This window comes from Hyaena hyaena, unplaced genomic scaffold, assembly GCF_003009895.1.
Source record: "Hyaena hyaena isolate Hyena2069 unplaced genomic scaffold, ASM300989v1 scaffold_2145, whole genome shotgun sequence".
NCBI classification, from domain to species: domain Eukaryota; kingdom Metazoa; phylum Chordata; class Mammalia; order Carnivora; family Hyaenidae; genus Hyaena; species Hyaena hyaena.
Genome location: NW_024082793.1, coordinates 64,753 through 82,831, shown reverse-complemented (window position 1 = coordinate 82,831; position 18,079 = coordinate 64,753). Strand labels below are relative to the sequence as shown.

The following is an 18,079-nucleotide window of genomic DNA, read 5'->3' as shown; positions in this document are numbered from 1 at the left end:
TTTGACTGTGAAATTGTACACTTTAAATGTGTGCCTTTTGTGCAACGTTAGTATCTACATAAGTATGTGTGTGTGTATATGTGTTTATAGTTGCATGAAACTAGGCAAATAGTGGGCAAGAAGGAGAAGACAGAAAGAGGAAGATAGAACAAAGTACCGGAGAGAAAACAAGACCAAGGAATCTCCAAAGAATCAAGCAAAGCTACAATGTAGCCCAGAATGGGGATCTAAGTGGGTTGGACTGACCAGTACTTTGCAAACCTTAATGTGTATGTAAATCCCCTGCAGGTCTTGTTAACATGTAGATTCTGATTCAGTAGGTCTTGAGCTGGGGTCTGAGCCTCTGCATTTCTGACAAACTCCCAGCTGCCACTGATGCCACTGGTCTTTCATCGATTCTTTGGATAATAAAGGGCTAGAGCATTTTTTTCACAGTTTGGATTGCGTATCAGAATCACTGGAGCGTGAAATTAATTAATTAATTTAAAAAATTTGTAAAGCACCTGATGCCTAGATCTCACCCCATTCCATCCCTGAGAGATTCTGATTTAATCAACTTAGAGTTCTGTCTAGGAAGAATCAGTTTTTAAATCTACCCAGATCATTCTAATGTGCAACCAAGTTGAAGGCCACTCCAAAGAGAAAGTCTTATCATGGAATGAGGAGGAAAGAGTTCCCGAAAGGTAATAAGGATGGCAGGTATGACCTGGGCTAGGGAAACATAATAAGTCGTGTGCTCAATCAGAATCAAACATGACCTTGCTCCAGACATGCAGATTTACCTGAGTGTAACTTATACCTGTATCGTCAGGCCTTTGTTAATGTTGCTTTTGTTGCTTTGGTACCTGGCCTGGGAATAAGTACCAGGCTGATTACTAAGAGGCACATGGGGAGCATGGCCTTCCTGAGATTTTAGCCACAGGGAAGAAAAGTCCTTGAGATAGAGGAAGCTGACCCAGGAGGCCAGTCAGGCACACAGCACTTACCAACATATTCACAAGGATTATTCACTGATAGGAGACGACCCCCAGCCTTCCTCCTCCTGTCAGTGATGGGCCACACACACCAGGCACAACAGACCATGCTGTATTCTAATATCCCCCAGACTTGTCTTAAAAAATCATTTCAGTTAGACTAGTTTTCCATTAACGTTAATAGCTTGGAAATTATTCTTCATTCTGTGTTATAGATTCATATCTGCATCATGAAATTTTGATTCTGAAACTACTGATGTCCCAGAATCCTAAAAATGTTTAATGAGACATATCAATTTAATTGTGCCGCTTGGAACTTAAAGAGCCAGAGTTTGTCAGCATTTTGCTGACAAATGCCATCCTTTACATGCTGATCTTGACCACTGATTAGTTTCACCATTGCTGAAATTATGTATCGGGAAATGAGCTCTCTTTAGTGGAAACAAAAGACATTTTTTTTTTCATTTTAGTTGATTAAATTTCAGTTTAGGACCAGAACATGCTTACGAATCTGTGAAAACAGTCTGGTCTGATCATCGTCATTATGTTTAAATTCTGACACAGAGGATGCTGTGTACCTGGATGATGATAAAGAAAGAGAAGAGTATGTCCTGAATGACATCGGAGTTATATTTTATGGAGACTTCAATGACATCAAGAGTAGAAGCTGGAGCTATGGTCAGGTGAGCCATTTATAACTTGTCATTGTCAAGGACATTTTTCCTTGATACTTTTTTTGTCACATGTTTCATTGCAAGGCACCATATTTGGATATTAGACATGCACAGTTTCCTGCTTTTCAGGATCTGAGACTCCAAGACAGCCTAGGAATAGAGACTTAGAAAGGCAGCTGCAGGGGTGCCTGGGTGGCTTAGTTGGTTAAGCGTCCGACTTTCGCTTAGGTCATGATCTCACGGTTCGTGGGTTCGAGCCCCGCGTCAGGCTCTGTGCTGATTGCCAGAGCACAGAGCCTGGAGCCTGTTTCAGTCTGTGACTCCCTCTCTCTCTGACCCTCCCCTGCTCACGCTGTCTCTCTCTCTGTCTCCTAGAAATAAATAAATAAATAAATAAATAAATAAAAGAAAGGCAGCTGCATAATTTAGCCACTGCAATCACGTTTCTTCAGGTATTACAATGTTACAGAGATCAGAGATTCTATGGATAACATGGCATTCTAGTGAGAAATGCTTGGCATCCAGTATACTGAAGTCTCATTAGCTCAGACATCATTCTTCAACACAGAATGAACTAAAGTTCTCCTTTCTTATAAGGAAAAGTGTTTTGATAATGACAACTGCAAGGTGTGTGCTCAACTCAAAGAAATCACCTTTTTTAAGTATCCGTATAAGATACCAGAAAATTAGAAGAATTAGAAAAGACTGTCACCATTTCATCAAGGGAGGACCCACTGGACTTTTACCTTGAGACATTTTATCAACTGCCATTTCACATTACTCCCTGGATATAAAATAGCAAATAGTATTCCACTTAAGAGATTCAGTAATTCAACGTATTTCAGCTTGGTATCTTTAACAGTGGAACACGTGACTGATTATTTCTACCATATTTCCAAAAATGAATGCATTGTCCTATGGTTCAGCAAAGACTCTTTCTCACCAACATGAGAAAAGGTGAATGTGTTATTTCGCAGAGAGTTTTAGCTGGGATGATGGGAATTGTGTACCATTGTTCTGGGCATCCAGGAGAAAGATTTCATGGAATCCGGCCTCAACAGGTCGCATGATAATTTCTTGGCTTCTCATGCCTTCTTTTGACTTCCATGTGGGCCCCCCTTGCATCCCTTACATCTGCTTCAGCCTGACCACTGGGACCTGTGTCATCACTAGTTCTTGTCTTGTCTTCCTGACTTTACATCCTTCTCCTTCATCCGGACTCCTGAGAATCACGTGTCCATCTGCATTTCTGATGTCTTGCGAAGCGATTCATCTGCATGCTCTTCTCCTGCTTTTGCAGCCCCGCCTGGTTCCCTGGTTGCAAGCCCTCCCTTCCTGAGTGATATACAACCCATGATATTGCCTATTGTCTTGTGTTCCAATTCCTGATATGTAGGTGTGAATCTGTTTATGTCTCCAAAGTGACATTATGTAGAGAGCTAATAAGAAAAAAGTCACCAAGGTGGGTAACAGGTAGGATGGGAAAGAGTACCAAGCATAATCAGGACACTCATAAGCCAGCATGCTGAGTAGTCTTTGGGTGGACCCCCTTGAGGACAGCCACCATCTGTCTGTTGTTATTCAGAGTCCATGAATATGGGTCTTTCAGTCCAAAAAACCAGCCAAGCCAGCAGTTTGATGTGATGCAGAGAAACAACTAGTCCTTTAACTATTTCTTTACCTCTCCAGTTTACTGCTTCATGTTCCACAGACTGAGAGATGGTGCTTAATAAAAACCAGAATAATGAGTTCTTTATTATATGCCTAAAGAACTAGTGCCCTTACTATACTCTATCCATCCCATCTGTTTAGAGTTCACACAAAGTTGGTGTGCTTACTGGATTTAATAAAGAACTACATGGTTATTAGCCATTAAGACTATGGTTTCTGTCACAGGTACTTGGATGGATAATATGTCAGGTGTTTATATTCAGGGAAGTCTCTTATATAGTGAGGTGCAGTATAGGTGAAATCTCCCCATTTTTCCATTTTATTACTATTTTGTCCCTGTTCCTTTTTTTTTTTTTTTTAAGAAAATTCTGGTGCTGCATGGGGTCAATAGTTTTTTCTAAGGAAATTCAACTATGAACAGCCTCCAGTGCTGCTCTCTGTAGGGGATCCTGAAACATCTTGAAGAACACAGAGATCCTGTAATGGAATGGACTACCACGCCATTCCCTTGATAATATAATTCTCCAGGTCTTCCTGCTTACCCTTTGACCCTGGAGTCTACCTTGTTTTAAAAGAAGGGAAACCTTGGGCAGACATTTGTGACATGAGGCCTCCTATTATTTCCAGTGCATGGTATACAGGTCTAAAGTACCTCCCTGTGATGTACTTGAGAGCCATTTGTTTTTGAGATGCACAAGGATTCATGTTACTTTTTTTAAATATTTTTATTTATTTCTAGGAGAGAGAGAGAGAGAGACAGCGTGAGCAGGGGAGGGTCAGAGAGAGAGGGAGTCACAGACTGAAACAGGCTCCAGGCTCTGAGCTGGCAGTCAGCACAGAGCCCGACGCGGGGCTCGAACCCACGAACCGCGAGATCATGACCTAAGCGAAAGTCGGACGCTTAACCGACTAAGCCACACAGGCGCCCCAGATTCATGTTACTTTTGAGGTCTTGAGGCTTTGGCCTAACTTTGGTAAATCGTTCATTCCTTTGTCTTGGGCACTGGAGCCCACATGCTGGAGAAATCCTCTAACTTGTACAGTTTTCTGAACAGCTTCAAGTCATTTCATGGTCCTTGAGTATACCAGCTCTCTAGTAGTCCTGTTTATGTTCCTAGCTTGCTTGTAAGTTTTTGTCCATTTTACTGAAAAACAAAAGAGGATGTCCTTCTTCCTTCTACTTTAATATTTCTTACTAAAGATTATGGGTAATGGCTATATAGGAAACACACATTCCTAAACATTACATTGTGGGGCGCCTGGGTGGCTCGGTCGGTTAAGCGTCCGACTTCGGCTCAGGTCACAATCTCACAGTTCGTGGGTTCAAGCACCATGTCAGGCTCTGTGCTGACAGCCAGCTCAGAGCCTGGAGCCTGCTTGAGATCCCGTGTCTCCTTCTCTCTTTGACCCTCTCCTGCTCACGCTATCTCTCTTTTTCAGAAATAAATTTTAAAAAACATTTAAAAGAAAACAAATAAAAACATTACATTGTGCTTTCATTTTACTTTCTTGGCAGAGAATATCTACTGTGCAAAGTGGACATTAAGAAGTTTCTCTTTTTTTTCTTTTTTTTTTTCATTTTATTTTGTAATTTTTCCCAAATAGTTTGAAGATGGCATCCTTGATGCTTGCCTGTATGTGATGGACAGAGCAGAAATGGACCTTTCTGGTAGAGGGAATCCCATCAAGGTCAGCCGTGTTGGCTCTGCAATGGTAAGCGACTACTACTAATATTGATTACACATGTCATTAGCCTCAGTATAGATGCCGGTTCATTAAGAGCTGTTGAAATGATGACTGGCACGTTAAATTTTATTTGTTAGAGTCTTGAATTCCCTGAACTTGTCCAATGCTATAGAGCAAAATCTTATCTCAGTACTGTATGTTTCTTTGGCTTCGGACAAATGGTGATAGATGAAATGATTCTATATACTACTTCTTCTTAAGAATCTCTTGCCTAGGGACTGAGGAGTGACCATGACAAAAGTCAGTGACTATTACCTATCAAACAAACAAACAAACAAACATCAAGGAGCATCAAAAAAGGGAAAAATGTGCAAGATGCAGCTTTTCTCCATTTTCACACCCATAGTGAGAGTAAAGAAATAAATGACTCTAAATCCTAGCTACTACTATAATGATACCTCACCATAGGGCTTTATAGTTTATAAAAGGTAGTTTAGCTTATGGTTTATAGTTAATTCTTCAAATTAACTGCATGAGATAAGTAGGGTGGGCATTACACATTCCATTTTACAAGTTAGGAAACAGGATGGTAACAGTTTGTCAGCGATTAAAGCCTCAGCTGGAACCCAGGTCTGCTAATTCCAAATCTAGACTTTTTCTGCCTCCCATGCTGCTCTCCATAGGAGATCCTGAAGCATCTTCAAGAATACAATGATCCTGCAATGGAACAGCTTCTTGTAGAGGAGATAGAATCACCATGAATGGGAAAGTTGGGGGTCAAGCATGGAAGGTGGATTAAATGTGATGTTCAGGTCCTGAGCAGTCATAGACTGTCCTGATAAATATACCACATACATCCTGCCTTTGATGTATTCAAGCATACCAAAACTGGTTCATAAACAGAATATTCCTGAGAAACATTCAGCTAGGTGCTATTTCATGTAATCAAAGACTGAGCCGTTCCCCCCCCCTAAAAAAATCATTTATTTTCAATTTCCTTAAGTTTTCTAAAATACAAAATTCTCTCTTTAGAAAAATTTTGTCTTTGAGTTTTCATTTAAGTTAAATGAAATCAATATTGTTCATGTAAATGTATTACAATGAGAGTGATATGAAATATAATTTCTGGTTAGCTCTTAAGAAGCTTTTTTTTTTTTTTTTTTTGAGAGAGAGAGGAGAGAAAGAGAGCATTGGGAAGGGGAGCAGATGGAGGGAGAGAGAGAAAGAATCTCAAGCAAGCTCCACAGTCAGTACTGAGCTCAACTGGGGGCTCAATCCCACAACCCTGGGATCATGACCTAAGTTGAAATCAAGAGTCAGACGCTCAACCAACTGAGCCACCTAGGTACCCCTGAAGGTTGTTGTTTTTTTTTTATTAGTACCTAAACAACATGTAAATTTAGAAGATCAAGGGAGTAAAAAGAAGGTAAAAGGCAATATCTAAAGGCAGTTTTGTTTTCTGTTGTTAGTTCACATTACCCAATGAAAGTGTGTAAATTCTAAAGAATTTAGTAATTTCTTTATAATAACTATTTATAACAACATACATTAGGCCTGTAGTTGATCACTGTTATTCCTGCTTTCTAGACAAGATTCCCATTTTTCTTTTCCTTTGAAGTTACCACGGCAGGTTTGCAGGGAGAAGGAGGCAACAGCTCTCAGTGGTCAAATATGAACTAATGCCTTCTTAAGCACTCTGAAATGACACATTCACCAGACTAAGCTTATTCACACATTGTGCATATTTTTACTAATCTAGAAATCACTGCCTAACACAAGCCAATGCAAGAGGTAACCAAATATGGAGCAGCTAACCCCATGCTTTCTATAGATGCATCTGGCCAAGTGGAAGCAGTAGAGTCTTGTTTTAAGCATACAATCCTAATGCAAATTGCCCTGAATGTTATTAAACACAAAAAGCCTATGAAGTTCTAATTTTGAAAGCCTATAACCCAATGATAAGATTTAGAACTAAACAGAATCTATTGGTGGCAGAGAGGGATGGTTTGGTTTGGGTTGGCTTTATTTGTGGAGGGGGAGGACTTTCTTGGATGTTAGGGGGCAGAGGTCCCGAGGTGGGCCATTTTGGATGATTTTTCTGTTTCTACCCCCACTGTTGTTTATATACACAGAATATATGCTTGATAGTTTTCAAAATCTTTTCATATCTGTTTTTTAATCTTTAGAAGAGTTCTGCAAATCTTTCTAAAATCTATTCCTTTTAATGATTTTAGAAACTGAAATATTGAGCCTCTGAAAAATCAATAAAAAATATGATCTTTCAAGAAAAAAAAGGCAACTGTTTTCTGATCATTCAGACAGTTCCTCTCCTGTCCACCAATTCTGGATATCTATCCCAAAATTGCTAAGTGAAGTTAAACAAGACTGAAAGAAAAACAAAATGAAGACCCCATCAAATTTCTTAAAAATTTGCCTTAAAAAGGAGAAGATGCATTTATTTATTTTTTGAGAGAGCTACATGTGCACACATATGAGTAGGGGAGAGACAGAAGGATAGAGAGAAGCTCAAGCAGGCTCCATGACCAGCAGTGAGCCCCATGCGAGGCTCCGTCTCAGGACTGTGAGATCATAACCTGAGCCAAAATCAAGAGTCAGCCACTTAACCAACTGAGCCACCCAGGTGCTCCAAGGTGTACTTAGAGAGCCCAGAAAGGGATGCCTGGGATGCCCAGTCGGTTAAGTGTCCAACTTTGTCTCAAGTCATGATCTCGCAGTTTGTGAGTTCAAGCCCCATGTCGGGCTCTATGCTCACAGCTCAGGGCCTGGAGCCTGCTTTGGATTCTGTGTCTCCTCCTCTCTCTGCCCCTTTCATGCTCATGCTCTGTCTCTCTGTGTCTCTCAATAATAAATAAATGTTTTAAAAAGCTTTTTAAGAAACTATTCTGAAGTTACACGAGTCCAGCCAGAATGTTGATCCCCAGGCAAAGGAGTTCATTTTCTCAGGGGCTGGCACAGTCCACTGGAAAACAAAGGCTGCTGGGAGGTATTTTAAGAATTCTTCCTAAGAATCTCCCCAGCCTGGTCTCCGAGGCTGGAAATGCCTTACACAGGATACAATTCTAGGACAGTCACACATCATGACATGCAAATTCTCTGGGAGGGGCAACACAATAACTTCAGTTTGATTTCCTGTGATCAACTGCTACCAGGAAGGAGTGGAGATGAACAGCCTGGTCCTGGCTGCACACCTGAAGAGGGCCAGGTAGAAACAAGAGGCAAGAGCAGGTTATTGGGGCCCCAATGACAAATTTGCCTACTGTGGTCATGGCAAAGTCTAGCCCTGAAGATTGGCAGAGAATTTGCAGAGAGTTGATGAGTGCGCCATGCTAAGTGAGTACAGACAATAAGTCAAGGTGTACAATCTTTCTAACGATAGCAATAATAATATAAATCTGGACTTAAGTGTGCAATCCCCAGATGAAAATCTTTATTGTCTAGTGTCAGTGATCTTGACATGTTCTTTGTTATGGAGACTGGTCTGTGCACAAGTGGATTCTAGCAGCATCACTGACTTCTACCCTAGAGATGACAGTGGCACCTTCTACCCACCAGTTGTGACAACCAGGAATGTCTTCAGATATTTCCAAAGATCCCCTGGGGGTCAGAATCACCCTCAAAGAGGACCACAGCCCTAACCCCCTTTGTGCTCCAGTTTCCCAGCCTATGCAATGGATATAGAACCCTCTCTTCTCACCTGCATAGACAATCTGTCTTCTTACCTCATTCAAAACCTGTTGGTTTTCATTCCTCTACTGAAGCCAAAGTGGAGGCGGCATTATGTGGGAAGGGCCTGTCCCATGTCAGATCAGACCTCTCAGCTCTGACTCTACCAATAACTTACTGTGTGACCCAGAATAAATCACTCAACCTCTCCAGGTCTCACTTCATCCTTAAAATAAAATTTTGTATCTCTGCTCAAACCACATTAGTTATTCCCAGTGGTAGCATGGATATCCTTTTATTCTTCAAACTAATGCTCTTCTTTCTTCTGTTTTTATTTTTTTTCTTATAAATTCAGTATTTTATTTTCTTCTTATTTGGAGTTGCTGTTACTTCACTTTGATGTGAAAACTGGAAAAGTTTATGACAATCTGGACAGCCTTGGGCTACTGGATTTTCCCTAGAGAAAGAAAGTCTAAGGATCCTGTAATCTCATTGTTGGGGGATTGGGTCTGAAATGTTATAACCTTTCATAAGCTAACTTTTATTCAGGCTCTTCTAAGCACTGAGTGGTACATTTTACCAAAGCTACACTACAGAACAATTTAAGAGAGAAAAAATTTTAAATAGAGGAAATTAGAAAAATGAAGAATCTTGCCCAAAGTTATACTTTCTCCTTTAAATTACATTGTTTGATTGCTGTTTTCTTTCTACCTCATATCTGATGTGACAGTCCCCACCAGGACAATTGCCAAGAACTATGCCAGGGAAGATTGTAGAAGGATGCTTTGTACCGTCTGAAAATTTATTTTACTCACAGGACATTAATAAAGCATTCCATTGCTGGCCCTGAATTACTGTGAAGAAACCAGAGATGGACTCTGAGCTACTGTCAGACTATCACAACAGTTGTGCCATGCCATCTGTGACAAAAACAACACAGTTCTGGAAAAGAGGAAAGGCACTGATAATATAGCCTGGCATTACTGCTGGGTGGCTACCTGTCCTCTGACTGATTGGATCTGGCAGCAACTATGGGCAGAGAGGTTCTCCAGGGAGACACACTGCTGCTTCAGTGGCCACTGTTGCGGATGCCACTTGCTTATTCACTGTGAAACCCCTAACATCTCACCTCCATGACAGGTTTCCTCTTTTATGTTGAGACTTTATCAACAGAAAGTCTATGTTGAAATGCACACAAAACTGATTCATGAAATCTGCAAGACCCTCAGGGATCTTCTAGGTGAAGAAGCCTTTGGAAATTATGTCACTCAATGTCACATAGCAAATGAGTGGCTGAGCTGGAACTAGATAGTATTCTTGCTGTCAGATCATATTTCCTAGGAAGATCACTACCAACACATTAGTACTAATAACACAGTAACCACATCAAATTATGTAGCTGTCTCCTAGAGAAAACAAACAAACAAACAAAGGGAATGACATCCAGAATAGGTGAATTTTGAAAAGAAGTTGTAAATAAGAGAATTCTAAATAGCTAGAGGCATTGGATACCTAAGGAAAGAGTTCTCAAAGAGGATGAGGCACCAAATACGGCTTTATGGTGGTATTGGTGGTTGGTGGTGGTGACAGTGACGGTGGTGGTGATAATTATGGTGATCGGGGTAAGAGTGATGGTGATAATGGTGGTAGTGATTGCTATAATGATGCTGATGGTGGTAAAACACTCAATATTAACTCATTCATTCAAAAAGTATTTGGTGAGAATATACCAGTCTAAATACTGGGGTACATTTGTAGGCAAAACATAATTTCTGCCTTCATAGAGCTTATGGTCTAATAGAAAAGACAGACGGATAAGTAGAAAATGTCAACACAGCATGGCATATTCTCTGATGAAATAAGCATGGGGTCGTATGGAAAACCAAATCTCCAAGCTGTGCTTGGAGTTTTTCCAGGACTAACCACTGGCCTGACAAGTGTTGGGATATTGGATAAAGAAGTAAAAGCACTGCTGACAAGGGTCCATAGCAATAGTAAACCTTGCTATTATTCATGGAAACCCTTTTCCAGTGGAAATCATACCCAAAGAGACAATCACCAAAAGCAGTGCAGGAAAATGTAGTTGGAGTTAATTTGCTCTTCTAGGGGCTTAATTCATTGATGATGATGATGATGATCATGATTATGATGATGATCATGATCATGATGATCATGATGATAAGATTGTGACGTTATTGGGAAAATTTAGAAGGAAGAAGAAGGGAAAAAATTCAATATAGTTACATACTTTAAAATTCCAGTCTTTATACTGTTGCCAGCCTTGACTTTCCTGCTTCCCCTGAAATATGCACATTTATTTTTAACCCTGGTCTTTTGCTAATATCGAACTACAGTGCCATCATTAATCCCCATTAATACCTTGTTCTGAATGTATCCTTTGGGAACTAACTCAAGATTAAATTTTTTTAAACCAATCGATGTTTGGTATACTCTTTCATGTTATAAAAAAAATACCTTGAATTCCAGCCAGTAAATCAAACTGACCACAACTGTAGGGAGGTCTTAGAGTTTCGTAGGGCCCAGTACAAGACGAATGACTGCAAGCCTTGTAGACGAGACAGACTCCAGTGCTTCTGACCCCCATCATATGTGATCTCATGAATAAACTGAAAATAGAGTTATTTTTTACCTTATCCATTTTGCTTCAACTCTTTGTCCTGGTATTTAGAAAGTTTTCTTTTTCTTTCCATGCATATAAAAAAAAAAAGCACAGTAGTGACATCATTCCTTTGATATTTTGCCAAGCAGTTCCACAGGAGGCTTACTACAAAACCATGTTTTAATTTTCTCCAATTGTTGACTTTGGTATCTTACCGGAAACTTCATGTTGAGCAAACCTCTTCAAGCCAAAAGCTAGCATGACTACTCAGAATACATTTAAAAATTCACTTGGGTTAGAAATTCCACCCCTCAGACATCTCAAATAAACTGTAGAGTCAGAGATGAAAACATGAAGTTTATTCCCTAATCATACAGACCAACCACAACACAGTTCCCTAACAGTTTTATTTTATTTTTTTTAATAAGATACAGGGGCACCTGGGTGGCTCAGTTGGTTAAATGCCTGATTCTTGATCTTGGCTCAGGTCATGGTCTCGCGATTCATGAGTTCAAGTCCTGTGTGCTGTCAGCACAGAACCTGCTTGGATTTCTCTCTCCCTCTGTCTCTGCCCCTACCCCACTCGTTATCTCTTTCTCTCTCAAAATAAATAAATAAGCTTAAAATTTTTAAAAATAAACATAAACATAATACAACTTTTAAAAGCACCATCTAGCTGAGCCTTTCATTTATAAGCAACTAAAACCCTCTTTATTGGAGTGAACTGAGGACCCATGTACTTAATGGCCATTGTCCCCCATCATGCCACCACTGTGGAGCTTTTTCACACTTCCCTAGATGGATCTTATTTTTGAAAAAATTTCATCTATCAAAAAAGCATGATTATGTAATAATAATTTGTTTCCCCATTCTTGCATCAGAAATTTATATAATTGCCATCAGAACTGCTAATGGCAGTAGAAGTGATCACCACCGCCAGGTAATCTATGAGAGCACACTGAATGTGATTTGCTGCCACCTTTGAAAAGGTAAAGATATCACTTTCTTTTGATGTTTTGGAAGAGTGGCAATGACACACACACCTGCATTACTAACTCTACAGATGCCTAGGAGTTAAAATTTCCAGGCTGTTGACCATTGCCAGAAGTAGGCTTCATGATGGATTTGAGCCCCTCTTCATGATGGATTTTTGCAATAGGTTAGAGTTTCTAGGTTGAAAATCGAGCTGGCTTTTGTATTTTAATTTATTTTTTCTTCCTCTATGATTCAGGCCCAGGAATGTCGGAAATGACATCCCTGACTTTGGGATTGCAGAAAAAGTCAGAACCCTCTGCAACTCTTTGTAACTTTTCCAATGGTGATGCATCTCAGTCAGTAAGGGTTCCCAGTGATGACAACTTTGCTGAATCTATAAGTTAGGATTAATGAAAAATGTGATTGTAGCCCAATAACATAAAATACTAAACTACCAATTCTAAAAAGATTGTCTTAAACCCTTACAGTTGGAGTCAAGGTTTCCCTAAGCATGGGAGGCATTTTTACAGTTCAGGAATGATGGAGGCAGTCCAACGATGATTTTAAGCTAAACATGCTACCATAATGTCACCTTATTCACTAGGGATTTTTGTTTTTGCTTTTTGAAGAATTTTTGACAGTTAACAAATACATTGGAAGCCAGTGGGAAAATGAAATTTGCCCAACAGAATTGTTTTCATAGCCACTTTTAAGAAATTTGTGGGGCGCCCGGGTGGCTTAGTCGGTTAAGCGTCCGACTTTCGCTTAGTTCATGATCTCGCGGTTCGTGGGTTCGAGCCCCGCGTCGGGCTCTGTGCTGACTGCCAGCTCAGAGACTGGAGCCTGTTTCAGTCTGTGACTTCCTCTCTCTCTGACCCTCCCCTGCTCACGCTGTCTCTCTCTCTCTCCCAGAAATAAATAAAAAACATTTTTAAAAAAATTAAAGAAATTTGTATTCATTCTATGAACAAACAACATGGAGATGAAGAAATGAGGTATCAAGAAATTAAATGACTTGCCCAAAATCACTGGAAGCACTCCAAATGGATCCCAGGTTGCCTGACCCCAACCTTCCATACACAGTGTTTTATTTCCCTATGATTGTCCTCTCTGCCTGTCCTCTTTCCATATCACCTGAGCTCCTTGGATACAAATATAATATGTTTTACAAGCCCTGTCTGATTCAATCCTTCCCTCTTAGGTAAGGGGGTGGTGGGGAGAGGACAATGAACCAACACATTTTTTTCTCTTATGGTAAAATTCAGCAATGTATTGAAGTTTCCATTTGTGGGCAAATGGCTTGATTTCTCAATTATTAAGGTTACATTTCTTATGCCTGTTCTCCCCATATTTTTGGAGAAAAACAGACGTTTATTACAAACCATCTCTCGAATGTGATAATCATAGTCAATCTAAGTGTCTACTTTCCCTGAATTGCTTCCTGAAATGAGGTTTCAATGCTGCATCTATTTTGTAATCACATAGGCAATTTCTGAAACACGGGATGCTTTTCAGAGCTCCCAACAAGCTGTGCAGTCAGGGCTGCTCTGGTCCCCTGGGACAGCCACCCCCAGGACGGACAGATAAAATGCAGGAAGGCCTTTAGGATACACCACACACTATTATGCACTTTGGGTTCCTTTCTATCTCTTTCCTTCGCCTCTCTCTTTCCTGACAGCTTTCTCCTTTCCTCTTCCTACTCTGATTTTTTGCCTTTCTGGTCCATCTATTTCTTTCATTCAGATATTTTTGGAGGTTTATCTATACCAGCCCTACACCATGCAGCAGTGGGATAGCAATGAAAAAAAAAAAGACACCTGAAGAGCTTAAAATCCCAATCTCTCTCTCTGTCCATATTTGGTTATTTCTTTCTTTCATGATTATCAATTAGTAAAATATGTTTTGGCCAAAGAATAATCCTCAGTTACTAAGGGAGACAAGGTTAATAATCTCTAGTTGTAATGGATTTCATGAAAAATGAATCTAATTACCTACCCCTCTCAGAGCTTGTGTTGAGTAAATATGCCAAAGGCCATTTGCCTCACAATAGAGGGTAGGGTTGATTCATGGTTTGTTTGTTTGTTTGTTTTCTTTCTTGAAGTAAAATTTACATACAGTGAAATGCATAGATACTAAATGCAAATTTCAGTGAATTTGGATTGAGGTAATTAGTATCACCAAAATACAGACATTATTTTCAGCCCACAAATTCCCCTTGTGTTTTCTTCTAGTCAATCCACATGCTCATAGGCAATGGCCATTCTGATTTTCTGCAATAGGTTAGATTTGCCTGTTCTTAAACTTCACATAAATGGATTCACACAGTATGCACCTTTTGGGGCTAGCCTATTGTATTCAGTTGGTTATTACATGTGTCCTTCTTATTGCTAAGTGGCATTTCATTGTGTTCTGTGTTATAACTTGTCTATCCCTTCACCCGTTGATGGCCATTTGAGATATTTCCAATTGGGGCCATTATGAGAAAAGCTGCTATGAACATTCTCGTACAAGTCTTGTACATATACTTTCATAGCTCTGGGGCAAGTAGCTATAGGTGGCACACCTAGGTCATAGGGTCTGTATATGTTTAACTTTATAGGATTTGCCCATTCTCTGAAGTGAGTGGTCCATTTACATTCCTGGCAGCAATACCGAAGGGTTCCAGTTTAGCTCCACCTTTTCTTGGTGTTTCAGCTTTCTTAATTTTAACTATTTTAGTGGGTGCATAGTGGTATCTTATTGGGATTTTAATTTTTATTTCTCTGATGACTAATGATATTGAGTACCTTTCCATACATTTATTAACCATTCACATATCTTTTTCAGTATAGCATCTTTTCAAGTCTTTGCCCATTTTCTTATTGGATTGCTTGTCTTTTTATTATTGAGTTGCAGTTGCTCTCTATATATTCTGAATACATGTCCTTTGTCAGATGTGTGTAGAAGATATTTTCCCCAGAATATCGTTTGCCATTAAATTGTTTTAATAGTATGTTTTAGGAACAAAAGTTTTAAAAATTTTTGATATTCAATTTTTAAACTTTTTGTTAAAAAAGAATTCTCTCCCTGGGAAATAATGTTCTTTCCACAGGGTCATGGAGAAATTCTTTTATATATATTTTTAGAGCTTTATAATTTTAGCTTTTACATTTAAGTCTATGATCCATCTTAAGCTATCATTCAGTGTGGTCAAGGCTTTTTTTCCCCTGGTTTATCCATTTATACCAGTACCATTTGTTGAAAAGACTGCTGGAAGAAATTTCATTTGTTGCAAAGACTTTCATTTGTTAAAAAGCCTGCCTTTCCCCGCATTGAATTTCTCTGGTGACTGTTGAAAATCAAATAACTATATAAATGTGGATCTATTTCTAGACACTATTCTACCACTGGTATATTTGTCTGTCCTTATATACCTTACTTTCTCGATTACTATAGTGTTATAGTAAATCTTCACATCAGGCAGTCCTCCAACTTTTTTCTTTTTAAATATTGTTTTGGTTATTCTAGATCCTTTGCATTTCTATGCAAATTTAGAAACAACTTCTAATTTCAACAAAATGTCTTTTGCATTCTGATTAACCCATTTGCCTTGATCTAGTAAAGAAATATTAAAAAGTGACTTACAACCGCCTTCCACTGATACCGTACACATTTATTCGGTAGAACTTTTAGAGTGTTCACTCTGTGCTGGTACCAAGAGTACAAAATCCAACAGCATTGTACCTTCCTTCCTCACAATGAGAGCAAAGGCAATCAACCAATGACACAAAGCAATGTGATAAATAGGAGAGCATTACAAAGCAAAGAATACTATGTGAACACAGAGAAAGGACATCCAAATCAGAGTGATAGGTTTCCAGAGTGAAGATTTCCAGAATGAAACCAACTGAGTTGCAAAGAATCAGTAGCCATGTACCATGTAAAAAAGAAAGAGTTTGAAAGTGGAAGGGCATTCCAAGAAGAGAGAACATTTCTAATAGTACTGAGGCAGAAAAAAGCTTGTTAAGCCCACCACTATGAAAAGCCAAGGAGATAATAGATGGCTTTCTTACTCAAAATCCCAGCTGTTATAGGTGTTATGAAAAGGATCAGAGATGAGAATCCAAGCAAGGGAGGAAAGAGAGTTCTTGCTACCCTATTTCTTTCTCTCATGTATCGGTTCATCTCCCTTTTTACACTAGCCACATGACTTGATAAACAAAAGGACAGACACAAGAAACAGATCTTTACATTCCCAGATGAATGAATTTTCAAATTTCACTTTTTGAAATTATTTTTTAAGCAAATGTCACTGGAACCCAAGTACAGAAAGGAAGGGAAGGGAAGGGAAGGGAAGGGAAGGAGGGAAGGAGGGAAGGAAGGAAGGAAGGAAGGAAGGAAGGAAGGAAGGAAGGAAGGAAGGAAGGAAGGAAGAAAGAAAGAAAGAAAGAAAGAAAGAAAGAAAGAAAGAAAGAAAAATAAGGGAAAGGGAAAAAGAGAGAAACGCTGAGCTGTAGGTGCCTGAGGCCACCACCACCACCACTCAATCATCTCCTTCGCCACCACCTCCCCCAAACAGTGATCACTGGGCTACTTTTGCAAATCCCTGGAGTGTCGTGGGTATAATTTGACATCCACTATACCACTTCCACCTGCAGCTAAGATTGATCACCACCAGACTGTAGCTAGGGGCTGTGGTTCACAAAACCTAGAAAGAATTTTACTCAAGGAATAATTATTTTCCTGCCCAAATTTAACTCTTCATCTTTGAAACTAATTCATGTAACCCAAAATTTATATCCAGAGGTCTTCAAGAAACTATTATAGACAGGATTAGGTATAAAACTACAAGACTTAGAGAAATCCTAACCTTTATGAGAACATAACTTTTAACAATGAAATTTAACAGAATATAATAGGTTTATAACAAACAAAAGTTATTTCATCATAGCCATATACAGTGTGCACACAGGGTAAGAAAATACCTTTATATACTTAAAAAGAAGCAGGGGGAAAAACTATAATTATACAAAATGGAAAGGTATATGTTTTGGGAAATTGGAGACTCAAGAAAGTCACTTCTCTTTATTGTTCAATATCAGGTAAAAATCTGTCCAATTCCTCAAGACCAAAATTGGAGGGAAGGCCAGTATTGGTTATGCTTTAAGACCCACCCCACCCCCCCGTCCTTTGAATTGTACAGGAACCCAGGGTTTATTCTGACTCTGCAGTGGTGCCAGTACCAGGACCTAACATCACAGTAGATGATCTACTGGTTATCTCACTTCAGAACCAAGCACAGGCCAATCCTGCTGCAGCCACACCATTCAAAGCGCCTCTCATCCAAACAGCACTATTTCCTAACTGGATTTTCCACAGTGTCCAGTCCCCGATGGCTCAACTCCTGAAATGTTGGCCTCAAAGAGCATTGCCTCGGGCCTTCCCCTATTTGAACAAAACCAGTGTAACCACTCCCCATGGGGCTAAGCCTGGGATTCAGAGAAGTATATATATATATTCCTGTTTGAAGAATTGAACACAGTAGCATCTTTCATATCTGCTTCTAGTCTTTTTTTATTAAAGATCTTTTTTATTTTATTCTTTTTTTACAATAGTTTATTGTCAAATTAGTTTCCACATAACACTCAGTGCTCATCCCCACAAGTGTCCTCCTCCATACCCGTCCCCCCCGCCACATCCATCAGTCCTCAGTTTTTGTCAGCATTCAAGAGTCTCTCATGGTTTGCCTCTCTCCCTTTCCCCCACCATTTCCGCCCTTCTTCTCCCCCTTGTTCCTCCGTCAAGTTCCTCCTAAT

At 39.6% G+C, this 18,079-nt stretch overlaps 1 protein-coding gene across 1 annotated transcript in view; it reads left to right on the top strand.

Moving 5' to 3' along the window:
- Positions 1-692: 692 nt before the first annotated feature.
- The window catches only part of LOC120227298 (coagulation factor XIII A chain), a gene marked incomplete at its 3' end in the record, with an annotated part of 72,630 nt that continues 55,243 nt past the window's right edge, over positions 693-18,079 (top strand). Inside the window, exons 1-3 of the mRNA XM_039225438.1 lie at positions 693-699; positions 1,539-1,657; positions 4,925-5,032. Of these exons, the coding sequence (XP_039081369.1) occupies positions 693-699; positions 1,539-1,657; positions 4,925-5,032 (234 nt within the window). The remainder of the gene's footprint in view (positions 700-1,538; positions 1,658-4,924; positions 5,033-18,079) is intronic.